Source organism: Antennarius striatus, chromosome 19 (assembly GCF_040054535.1).
Source record: "Antennarius striatus isolate MH-2024 chromosome 19, ASM4005453v1, whole genome shotgun sequence".
Lineage (NCBI taxonomy): Eukaryota > Metazoa > Chordata > Actinopteri > Lophiiformes > Antennariidae > Antennarius > Antennarius striatus.
Window position 1 is genome coordinate 8,414,961 of NC_090794.1, and position 12,947 is coordinate 8,427,907.

The 12,947-nt window shown below is 42.0% G+C and overlaps 1 protein-coding gene across 1 annotated transcript; it reads left to right on the forward strand.

The window, feature by feature from the left end:
- Nucleotides 1-270: 270 nt before the first annotated feature.
- ism2b (isthmin 2b) lies at nt 271-11,592 on the forward strand. Its single transcript, XM_068343397.1, has 6 exons — nt 271-1,398; nt 4,904-5,155; nt 6,124-6,448; nt 8,639-8,776; nt 8,891-8,959; nt 9,154-11,592. Exons 1-6 carry the CDS (start codon nt 1,291-1,293, stop codon nt 9,669-9,671), a joined length of 1,410 nt encoding a protein of 469 aa, XP_068199498.1. The 5' UTR covers nt 271-1,290; the 3' UTR covers nt 9,672-11,592.
- Nucleotides 11,593-12,947: the final 1,355 nt, after the last annotated feature.

Genomic DNA, 12,947 nt, shown 5'->3' on the forward strand with positions numbered 1-12,947 from the left:
TGTTCCCCTCAGCCAATGTTCTCTCACTGGAACCAAGGAGTAAAAACTACAAAAAGGACCGAGCTGCTATCTCCCACAAAAACAAAAAAAACCAACTGCTGACCGACCTGTGGTGACCAGTGGAAACTTGCTTATCAGTTGCTTTTGCCCTTGGAATTGTGTTTGAGTCAAGGATAAACCACTTAGAGGAATCTGAAAAAGCCATGATGTTTGTTGGACACGGTGCACATTATATCACCCTCTTTGTATCAAGCTTTGGAGTGAGTTTGTGTTCGTGCGCAGCAGCACACACACACTCACCAAACTCATGACAAACATGTTTGGAAGCCTGTCGGACTGATCAGTCACTGACGTCCTGCCTTTACACGGCATTCCACGATAACCAGTCATCCACTCTGGTCTTAGAATGGTATTTTGAGAAAACAGCCATGTAGGATGGCATGACTCGTTTCCAGAGTTTTAGAAAACAAGCTGTTAAATAAAGAGCATGTTATTTATAAGATCACAGGAACAAAATAAATTACAGCGTACATTTGTCATCAGGTTACATTGACTTCTAAAGCTATCTGACCGCCTCGTATCCAGAGCATTTGTAGCCTATTGTAGGTTCCATGTAAACTAAACCTTGTACCTTATCAAGAACCTCGGGGGCCCCGTGTGCCCCCCTCCACACAGCTGTGAGCAATAAGCTTCCCACCCCCAACTCCTCTAGCATCAACCCTCTGAAAGCGTGCGTAAAAAGGCGAGTTTACCGAAACCGGTCGGGCTTTTGCGCACACACATTCAGTCAAACCGGTGGATGAACTTCATGTGGATAATGGATTAGCGCATCAGACAGATAGCAACACGACGGAGAGCGAGCTATGAGCTCCAGATGTCAATGTATTGAAAGAAAACACCCACCCACGACGGAATGACTCACAATTTTAAAGTAGTTGAATAAGCGATCGCCGGTGCGGACGGGGAGTTTCTGCGTGGGATATCGGACATCTTTCTGGTACTTAAAGCTCCTCCAACTTAGTTTTTTTTTATGGGGAAGAGAGGCATTGAGCTCGACCCGCCATACGGACTGACAGTTGCTGCACAAGGCGCTGGTGCCACATATGGATAGTGCGCCGGATCCCTCTGGACACCGGTGCGCATCTTTATAAAGAGCGATACTTCGAGACTGACGAAGCCTCAAACTTTATTTGCATTGGTCCTCTATTCCGCAGCAGCAAAGTCGTTCAGGGGAGACCAGTTTGACTCCAGTATTTTTGACGAACCTTCACAGGAAAGAAGATAAAGAAGATGCGTCAAGAGGTCGTGTGGAGGTTTAAGGTGCTGCTCGGTATTTGCTCCTTATTCCTCAGTTTGGGGACAGGCTTTCCCACCAGACACAAGAATGTTGGCCACAAGGTAGGTTTTCCTTCACCTACTGGTGATTGCTGATTGAAATTAGTTGCATAAGACTTTACAAAGTTGTAGAATTACCAGAGGACAACAAAACCTCTGCTGAAGCTGTTGTGAAATGTCCATATGGCTTTCATTGCTAAATAACGCACCATCATATTTTGTAGTGATTTCATTTTATTATAATATTGACAGTTCTGGAAAAATGTCACATGAATCACTTGCGTGGCCTCTATAAAAAAACAAAAAACCTGTATTTGCATGCCAATGTTGAATAAGATTATTAGCAGCAACATCAACAACTGAAAGCTGCTGTAGTTGGCTATTTCTTTCATTTTCCAAATGTATTTTTACAGGTTTTATTAACAGTATTTAGATATCATTGAAAAATGTCTTAAGTTTATAAATAATATTATTCGATATTTAAATGAGCAACATGTCCTCATTAAAGCATGCCGCTCTCTTTCGTTGAACTTCTCTCCATGTATAGTAAGGTTTGCCATCACATTCATCCTGCTATAATAAATCCCAACTCTCTCTCAATGCTGTGCAGTGTGTGGTGTGTATATGAGAATGTTTGTGTTACACACAGACATATTTGGATATCAAAGTCTGTTTGTGTGTGTTTGTATCAGGGTTCAGTTTGAACTCCCCTTCTTGTGTGGCCTCCCATGGATGTCCGATTGGGACTCTCTCATCATCTGTCTGATGTCAAAGGGAAAAATAAAGACAGAGGGAAGGGAGAAGAGCAAGGAATACTTGGGAGAGGAAGAAAAAACATCTCACAGGGACTTGATTTTAGTTTTTTTCATTCAGCAAAAGGCTGCTGTTTGACAACTGTGGAGTCGCCTGTGACCTGATGGATGTGTGTCTGTGTGAGGATGGATGGAGAGGAGAGATTAGTGGAGGGGAAGCTCAGTAAAGAGGGTGCCCAGTAACGAGATACTTATGTAACCAGAATACAGCGATCCCTCAGCATCTCCCTTACTGGAGCCGCGGGTCAGGTGTTATTCATCTGATTGTTTACATTGGCCCTTTTTTGTGTTAATGTGGAATTTCCTGTTTTTGGTTTTAACCCCCCCACCCTCCTACCCCTCTAAGCACAGAGGGGGGAATGGGGGTTGTGTTGCAGTGGCCTCTTTTCCAAATATCAGAATCTGTTTGCTCTGTCAGTTTTGTATCCCCACCTCCGACCCCAACCTTTACAACCTCATCCCGATTCCACCAGGCATGCATTTGCTGTCCTGTTTTCATTTGCAAAAGATGGCGATCAAAGAGTGTCCATAGTTTATTGTTCTTCTGCAATGGTTTGGAAACAGCCAAGTGCAAGAGGCCTTTGATATCTGCGGGCACATAAATCAGGCAGGCCCGCCACACTGCCTGCCTTTCCATCCAGCACCCCGCACCCCCCTTTCCGGATGCCATCTCTGCCCCTCACCTCAGCACCCCCCCCCCCACCTGAATGTGTGTCACCACCAGTAGTAGCAGCGACAGTAGGACGAATCGTCTATTCTGCCGAGTGAAAGGAGGATTTAGCGTCCGTCCGTGACGAGAGAAGCAGACCAGACTCAGGTCCCTTCCTATGCAGATCTATTAAACACACCACATGCCATCAGCCACCGGGCCTTTGATCGGAGGAGCCCTCTGCAGAGAGGAGGAGAGCAGGATCAGAGAGAACAAGGGGGAGGAAGAAAGGAGGAGCAGAGTGATATACAGGGTGAAAGAATACAGGATCCAGATGTGTAACAAGATGAGATGAGGAGGGTGTGAAACTATGCGGCCTCTCTCTTGACTCCGGACCTTCAGCGTCTGTGTGAGTTTGGAGGTGTAAGGGCAGATGTGTGAACACTTGTGTGTTGGAGTGAATGTGGTCACTGCTGGACAGACTTGACAATGAGGCTTCCATCATAATAACAGGTCAGGCTATTATCCACCAAAGTGGAGAGTCACTTTGGTGGATAATAGGAAACTCAGGCAGTAGTAAAAAGATCCAGTCCCGCTTTCACAATCCAATGTGATGTCTTCCAAAGTTGGACAAATATGGGGAATAATAAAATTAATACAAAATAATACAGAAGAATCAAATATTTTGTAATTTTGAGGCTTTATTTTAGACTTTGAATAATTTCATGTCGAATTTTTGGACTTTTTTGGAATACTAATCAATTAACGATATAGTTGTGGAATTAATCAACCGTTTTCAATTCAACATTGTTAACAATCCTGAAAACTGGATTATAATAGAAACAATTTATAGCAAAATAAAAACAAAATCTTTTCCCAAAAGCCATTTATAATATATCAACTAAACATCACATTCATTTATGGTTCAATGTTTGAGTGTTTTTAGCAGCATTATTACAAATATATTCCTTTTCGAGAAAAATGTACTTTTGCAAAATATTAATATCTAGTCATTGCATTTCTTGCCCACTGTTTGCAGTGCAGAGAACAACAGAGAACTGCTAAATATCCCAGAATGTTTAGATATTCATCATCACCAGAGACAGATACATAGAAGTGTGACTGAATTCTTTTCATTCATCATTCTCTTCAAACAGACATGATGTGTTCACATGCTTTTATTTGACCGACCACATAACTTTCGGGACAATCACAGGCAGACAGTGAAAGTACGCCCTGTTCTAGAGGCCACAAATGTAAATCATCGACCGTTGGGTCATTAATTCAGACATGTCATCTCCTCTTTAGCCCTGTGAGCAGACCACAAACTGACTCAGATCACATCTAATGGTCCAATCCAATCATGTTTGGGCCAGTTGAGCATATCCACAATGACACAGACATGATTGCAGATGTGGGTTCATTAGAGGTTTCTGAACTGTGTCAGGCATGAAAAAGATGTGTCTTATTACGTACATGTTAGGGGGTCAGAACCCACAATGATCAGTTTGCTGTGACTGGATTCTAGATACAATACATATATCTAAAACCTGAAAGGTTAAAATAAATGGTGGCTGTAGTGGCGGCAGCACAGCAGGTTCAGACATGCTTGCACCAGTCCAGGGGTCCCACGCCTCCCAGGCCCTCTCATTAAAGCTAAAAGAGGATCTCTCTGGCACAGACCCCTCTTTGTCCACGGCCTGGATGCCATGAATGTTGTGGGAAAAAAAAGAATGAAATGAACGACGGCTGGTTGGTCACTTGGCTGGTTAGTTGGATGCCTCGGGGGCTTTTTGGAATTGCTGACCAAGCTGTGAAGTGGTAGATGATTTCAAGGTTTCTCTTCAAAACAGAGCACTAATTGTTTAAACATGCATCAATGAAATTTTATAAGCGATAGACCTTTTTTGTCATTAACCATAAAGTTGACACTGTTATTTGGATTTCCTTTGTTCTTCACATTAATTAAGGTGGTGTCCACCCACAGTTAGAATAGATCCAGGTTTTAAGGCATTTCCTTTCAGCCATTTTTCTTGAGCTATTCCCTTAGATTATTGTTTCTGGTCCAGATGAGCTCTTTACCTTATGTCTTAACTTGTCCTCACAGGGTCATGGCCATCAAATTCACAATGGTGGGCTCCAATATGACTCCGATGCCCTGGATCAGCAGAACCAGGTCCAGAGTCTCCTTCCTGAGTCCAACAGCCACCAGAGGAGGTGGTCCCATGCCCAGCACCGCTCGGTTGGTGTTCTTCCACAACCTGAGCCAGAGGAAGAGACAAAACCCTTCATCCTGGATCTCAAAAACTTTCCAGACCTGGCCAATGCTGACATCAACTCCCAGAACCCCAACATACAGGTGAGATGACAAAGAGAAGACACTTTACTGTCTCCTTAAGTCTCAAGAGTCTAAAACTTTTTTCTGTGGGTCTGAATTCACAAAAGGGCTGTATATTTGAACCCAAAAGCACAAAATCACATTAACTTGAGTAGCTCAAAATCATCTGAATGAGACACAGAAGTTCTGGGATGCTGTTCTTTGGAGTGATGGTCCAAAATAGTGATGGTAAGACAGATTACATTGAGATTCCAAAAAATCTGAGAAGAAATATCTGTCCATCTGTGAAGAAGCTGAAGCTTTCCAACATTCCAAAAGACATTGATCCCTCAAAGTCCACCAAGTCTTTGATCATTCTTGAACAACCATCAGTTACCTGACTTTGATTCCTCATACAATCACGGGAGAGATTATAGCTGGAAAACCAAGAATTTTGAATAAGGCATTTGCCCATGAGGAATTGGCTATTAGTCCTCAGGAGCACTGCGAGAAGCTAGTGTTTGGATATACATCATGTTTGCAGCAGGTCATAGTAGCTTGACATTATGGGTAGTTGTAAAAACCCTTTACACCACAGTCAACAGCAATTAAATGGCTCATTACTACGTATCCAACAAAAGAAAACATTAACATCATCATGCAGTTAAAGAAATTGCTGTCAACCTGTTGCCTGATCTTCAACTTAGCTGAAGCAAGCCTTTACAGCCAATGAATCACCTAGAATGAGTCACACAGAGGTAATGAAAGGTAGTTATCCATTACAAATGTTCACTGAATGCTCATTCTTATGCTCACATCTGCCTGGATGACTTCTGGAATACTTCTCCGCTCGTTTCAGATTGTTGATTTCTTTAGAGAGGCATGTAAGACAAGCATTAGTGCTGCATGGAAAGATGGGACGTACTTACTTTGTGATGACACACAATGCCATAAATTAAGAAAACGTGGTCATGAGTCATTTCAGGATGACATTTTAATTTTCTAACCAGGTAACCATTGAGGTGGTGGATGACCCCCAGATGGAGGTAGAGATGGACCTGGCTAAGGACAAAGACTGGCTACCCTCTTCCTCCTCCCCTTCTTCCACAGTGGATTGGCTCGGAGGCAAGAAGCTTTTCTGGCCCCTTTTTTGGAGTTACACTGACGCAGATTCCAGTGAGGATGGCAGCAATCGTTCAGGTGTGGAGACTGGTGAGGAAGAGGAGGAAGATTACTCCCTGGATTATGGCAGTGAAGATCCCTTACCCAGCGGAGTGGGCGGCGACTGGGACACGCATTGGAATGAAGGCTGGGATCCAATTCAGAGCTACTATGGTAATGTTTGCCAAGTTGTGCACTTGCCATCTACTAGTGCAGCACTGCTCTTTTTAGGATACGACTTGATCAGACTTACTGTACTATGTCCTTTAAGAATTAAGTGAAGAAAACCAAGCAGGACAACATGATGGCACAGCGGGTAGCGTTGTTTCCCCACAGCAACAAGGTCCTAGCTTTGATTCTTTTCTGTGCCGAGTTCTTTTTTTTTTAACCCCATGTCTACATGGGTTTTAACCAGATTGTTCGGCTTCCTCGCACCTCCAGAAACACGCAGCTTAGTTGAAATTGATGTGTTAAATTGTGCATAGATGTGAGTGTGAGCATGTGTGTTAGTTTGTGTTTCATGGCAAAGAGCTGGCATCTTGTCCGGGTGTATCCCACCTTTCGCCCGTAGCCAGTTGAGATGGGCTCCAGCAGACATTGTGACCGCAAGGCAGATAAGCATCTATAAATGAGGCAATTGCAATCGTCTTCTCTACTAGAACATGGATGGATGGATGGAAACCAAAAATGTGAAGTATAAAAATAATCTTGATGTAGAAAGAAACAATGAAAAGGTATAGGAGGTGAAAGAAAACAAAAGAGAGAAAATAACTGGTTGTAGAAGGCCGCATTTTAACCGCCTCCACAGTCAGAGACACAAAACGATGCCGCCATGCAAAGCAGTACAAGCACTCAACCATCAGGACATTGCGGGTTATGGGTACTTTGAAGTCGACACTGGTCGTGCTGGTCGCGGAGGCCTGCCTTTTGAAGATGGGTCCGATGCACTCGCTAATGGCAGCGTGAGGCCGGCACTGTTCCCTGGGACAAAACAGCCCTCTGCTTGTGGACAATTAGAGGGCAGATTGGGAACACAAAACGACAGGGGCCATTTGACCGGCTCTTTCATCCTTCTCCGGAACCTCATAGCCCCCACCCCCCCACCCCCAGACCCTGGCGGCCCTCACTGCCCACTGCGGCACGGCCTTTCGAGCCAGTTCAAGAATTTCAGGGGCTTTCAGGGCTCTTCATAATTTTTACAGCTTTTTTCCCTCTTTTGATTCTACATTTCTCCGGTGGGAAAACTGTGTCTTGCCTTGAACAGGCCACTTATTCAGTGTAAAAATAGTAAATAATGAAAGAGAAAGGTGTATGTATTGAATGAAAGAGAGAGGAGAAGGAAAAGAGAAAAAAAAAAAAGCCTGACGGGCTGGGCAGTGTCTATTCCAATGCCTGTGAGTTTAATGGTAGATCAGAGAGCAGTTAACATCTTACCCCAGCCGAAAGCTTTCATTCTTTCCCAACAGATGCCAATCTGTACACGATTGATCTGGTTGTTTTCCAACAGTTTTTGAATAACTCTGTCGCACAAAAATTTAACAATGCAGGAAGAGTTCCAATCTTTAGTTTTTGACCCCTTCTGTTTACTCTCATACCAATATATAGGTTTTATCTTTTTAACCCTTGTGCATGCACAACAGGCAAGTAAAGGGCAACAATGCCTCTTAAGTGGTCACATCTAAAGACCGAGTGTACATAAATCAAGGATGTCTGCCTTGGCTTCTTCTGTAATTAAGACTCTCCTGAGAGCTCATTCCTACAGTGTATGGCCATATGGGGAGTTGGCAGTGCCCACAAAACAAAATTGGGTGTTCACTACACCAAAGCTGGTATTTCTGCACCCAACTTGCCTTTAATCAAGATGGACTTGTTTTCAGTGTTATTAACACCACAAGGAAACTTGGTGCGGAGGAGGACAGCCACAGCGCAGCTTTTCGCTCTCTAATTTTACTCAAGACTCCTTAAAATGAATATGGGTTTGCATGGGAAAAGTAAGACCAGGAGAAAATTGTCAATTATATGAACTGAAACAGTCAAGAAACTTTGAAAAATCCATTCTCTGTTTGACTGTTGAAGGAGGCAATGATTTCCCTCTAAACAAATTTGCAGGCTTTCCCCCCCTGTTGTTCTTATTCTCGTTCAACATTTGAAGCTGCTTCACATTATATTTCTGAAAATATGACGTAGAGCTCCTGTCATTGTGGATTACATTTCACACTTTTCTTTCGCATCTCTCAAAGACATTTATATACATTTTATTGTCCTTCAAGCTTCATAGAACTTCATGAATTGCAAAACGTTTTGAAATGTAGCATGAACACTTGCACAAAGGTCTGAAGTGTGATTTTTGTTTCCGTTTCTCAGAGAAGGAGACAGATGAATGGACGCCCTGGTCTCCCTGTTCAGTCACATGTGGACACGGAGAGAAGAAAAGGACTAAGTCCTGTGGTTACTCCTGCATTCTGACAGAAGCCTCAAGGTGTGACTTGGACCCTTGTCCGGGTGAGATTATTTTTCTGGTTTTAGAAATAAATGCCACAGCTGAAATTGCTGGATTAGAAATGCTCTACAAGCTAGTTCTTAATTTCAGCTAATGCACTGCTCTTCTCTTTATAGGTGACGTCAACACTGTGGTGGAACCTTTCCTGTTTGAGATGGAGAATGGCACAGAGCCGTTTGGAACAGGTAAATTGTTCTGGGAAACTCTACATATGCTCCGGATTTCTGTATACTCAGTCAGATGTACTGTATATGGTAGATGTAAATATATGATAGCTTATAGCTAATGGTTTATGGTAACATGATTCTGCCATACTGTCATTTTGAACATAATTTCATATTGTGTGACCAAAATTGCTGCATCATCTTCTTTCCAAAAGATGTGGACAGCTGCGAGAAGTGGCTCAACTGTAAGAGTGACTTCCTCCAGGCATACCTCCACCAGGTGTTGTCTGAGCTGCCCAGCTGCCCTTGTTCCTTCCCTTCTGAAGTGGCGTACACTGTGGTCAGCGTCTACGATGAGACCCACGGCCGTCAGTATCGTTGGCGTGATGCTAGCGGTCCCAAGGAGCGACTGGATATCTACAAGCCTTCAGCACATAACTGCATCCGCTCAGCACTTTCTGCCGACTCGTCTACTCTGGCAGCCCAGCACTGTTGTTACAATGATCATGGGCGGCTGATCACACGGGGGAAAAGCGCAGGAACTCCTAACCTGATCAGCACTGAGTTCTCACCTGAGCTCCATTTCAAAGTGGATGTTCTGCCTTGGATCCTGTGCAAAGGAGACTGGAGTCGCTTCCATGTGGTACGGCCTCCCAATAATGGATTGAGCTGCCCAGAAAATCCCCATGAAGATGTGTTCATGAATGAACTGGAAGAGGCCAGGGAGTACTGAGGGATCATAGCCAAAACTACCACTTCGCTCAGTGAGTCAAAGGGTCCAATCCTAATTTGAGAGGAGACTGCCAAACGTAAAAGTCATGACATGTTACATGTAAACCATGCATCATACATTAACATACGTCAACTCAGAGAAAACGCATATTTTTGCAGAGATTGAATATTTAGGGGTGATGGTAAAGGTGTGGCTGTTGCAAGTTAGGACTTGTGTCCTGATATCAGGATAAACTGAAATGAACTGAACAAAATGTTCTCTAATCACTTGCCAACCTATTCCTATCTGGCATGACATCAAGCTCTCTCTCCTCTACAATTCACTCTGCTGGGTGTGTGTTAGCATGATGTCTTCCCATTGGCTTTTGTGATGGTGTGTTGGAGCGCTTGTGATTGACAATAATAAATCATCTTGATCATGTGTCTTGTAGGTTGAAGTAAGGAAAGGTTGGTTGTTTATATGGATTAATTAAAGGCATGCATTGGAGTCCAGCAGATGAGCATCTTATCTGTGCTGCTACATAATAAGATTCTTCAGGATTTACAATGGGAATTAAGAGGAACAGTCTCAAAAGGTCCTGTATGCAATGACAGTAATTTACATCTCAAACAGTAAAAGACGTAGTATTAAAAAAATAAAAAGGAGAGAGATTTTAACCAGAGATGTAAGCTAAAATGGATATAAAGTATTCTGCTGACAAAAATGAAAATTGGGAGGATAGCCCTGAAATAGTAACAGGAAGAGCATATTTGATTTCAAATGTTTTGTCACACAGATTGATTTCATGTGTTTGATTTGATTTCCGCAAGAAGTTACGTGATCTGTGTGCCAAAGAGTTAAAATCAGACTGTTGGTGACTGTAAATCCTGCCTCTGAAGTCTATATGTTTCAAATGTAGTTGAAATTAAGTTCTACAGTGATAAGTTTGTTTTCATAGATGTGTCTGCAATGTTCTCAGGGGAAGTAACTGACTATGATCAGAATGTGTGTTCATTTACCTCGACAGTGGAGCACTATTGGAACAACTATTGGTGTAAAGATTGGTTGGAGGGCATCAGAGGATAAATCCAGATTGGAATTCATGTGATGATACTACCAGAATGCAATTGAAACCCCTGTATCTGAATATTTGTTGCTGATGGATTGTGTGTGGTGGAAAGGTGTCATTGCTGTATGCTTAGGGTTTATCTAAAGGACTTGATTAGATAGAAAGGACATTCCGACTCCACCAAAACATTCCTGACAGGTTATGTACAGTACTTGGATCCCTTATCTGGGCTAACACAGAATACAGGTGAAGGTAGCATAGAGGTCATCATCAATGGCAAATACACCAGTCTTTCACTGCTGGATCAAGAGCAAATGATAGTCACACCAATTTGAAATGTGGTCCAGTTCTATGAACATTTTTCAGGTATTCTGCTTACATTTATGTCCTTGCAAACAGTAATTCACATTTTTGGAACCACCAATTTTAAAGGAAGGCACTTTATTTAAGATATATATCAAAATGTACTCGTGTTTGCCATTTGCTGATAATGGTGTCTTGTGAAGCAAAACTCTCCATAAATGCTGCATTGTTCCATGAAAGTGGGTATATCAAGTGTTCTGTTGAGGAAAGCATGATCTTTTTGTGATTTCTGAATCTAGTATTACATATATGGTGTTGTACAGTATTTATTTGTCCTCTTATTTTTTAAGTTTGCTGAAGCTTTTAAATGTCTCTGTAAACAACAAGGTGCACTAATCAGACTGAGAAATGAAGGCACCCGTTATCAAAAGGGAATCCACTTGCCCTCATTACCTCATATCACTTACAGCAACATCAAATGTGTTTCTTTCTACTTTGTACTACAGTGTTCTATAAACATGTTGTTGCAATTATATGCTGAAGAAATATATAAAGACCCTGCATTCATCATCTGACTTTTAATGTGTTGTTTATTTCTCCATATTTTAGATACTGTGCAGCAGAGCCAAGCATAGCATAGTGTGAATTTTTTGAACACAACTGGCTATTCATACCTTTACTGACCGACATACCATATGCTTCTTTACCTTTCCTCTCAAACAAGAGAGGTACAGTGTAGAAAGCATTCTGTTAAAGAGCAAACATATCAGATCCTTGCCAAAGCAACTGGCCTTGCTCTGACAAACATCTATCTGCAAGGACCTCTGAAGCTCACTGATTAACATCTTGTTTGTTCAATCTGCAATGTAAAAACTGTCTGTTGTATTGGCTACATGGGATACTATTTCATGGTCAGGAGTGGGAACCACCTACTGGCCTTATGCTATACTCACATGCATACAATGCATAAACAGACAGTTCTACTCTCCATTTTTAAAATATTTTTGTCCATAGCATGCAAAAAAAAAAAACTGTACAAATTGGAATAAATAAAACAGTAAAATTGTGCTGCCTTGTAGTAAATATGAAACTTCAGGAGAATAAAAACTGGCTCATGTTCTATTGCAGTAAATGTATCAGTATCAATATTTCCCATTTATAGTATTTATGCTAAGCTAGGAAAACTGATTGTTGGCTTTAGCTTCACAATTACTGAAAAGACATGAGGGTTATAATGACCTTATCATCTAACACTCAGCAAAAAAAGCACATAGGCAGAAAATTGTAGCTATTAACTCAAGTCAGATCATCAAATTCAACAGTGATGATCATTGTGTCCACAGAGATGAAAAAGTGGACGTTATGATGCCCAGTTGTTAATAATCCAAAAAAACTCTGGTATTTATTGTGTAGCATGTCATTGTAGCTAATCAACAAGACCTTACAGGATCCATCAGGTATTGTGCAAGAGTTTCTTTTTCTTTCTTTTTTTAACTGTGTGTGCAGTCACTGTTTTGGCCAGCAGCATTAAGCATTTCCTTACTTTACTTACTTTATAAGTCAGCAGTTGTACAAATATTTGCTGTCAGTCCTCAACAAACTCATGCTACAGGGTTTACAAATGCGCCCATCAACGCTAGGAGTAAACTAGCATTTCATCACAAAACAATAACTCTCTCCCAATTCCCTCTCATGACCAGGACAACTAACAACACACACATGAAACCCTCAGGATCCCCTCCATGGCTGCATTTCATTAACTCACTGGCTGCCAATACATCTATAGACGTCAATTACAATTTTCAACAGGGAGGGCTGGGGGACAGTCTGGTGGCTTGTCAGTGAAAATAAAGCTTCTTGTCACAGGTATTAGTGTAATGATGACTGATCCAGAACAAATAGATGCCTTTCATCAAACTTTATCA

Bases quoted from the DNA above. Each gene is read 5' to 3' on its own strand.
- ism2b (XM_068343397.1), top strand. From the start codon at position 1,291: ATGCGTCAAGAGGTCGTGTGGAGGTTTAAGGTGCTGCTCGGTATTTGC. The intron at 1,399-4,903 runs GTAGGTTTTCCT...TTGTCCTCACAG, and splicing joins ACAAGAATGTTGGCCACAAG to GGTCATGGCCATCAAATTCA. The intron at 5,156-6,123 runs GTGAGATGACAA...TTTTCTAACCAG, and splicing joins CCCAGAACCCCAACATACAG to GTAACCATTGAGGTGGTGGA.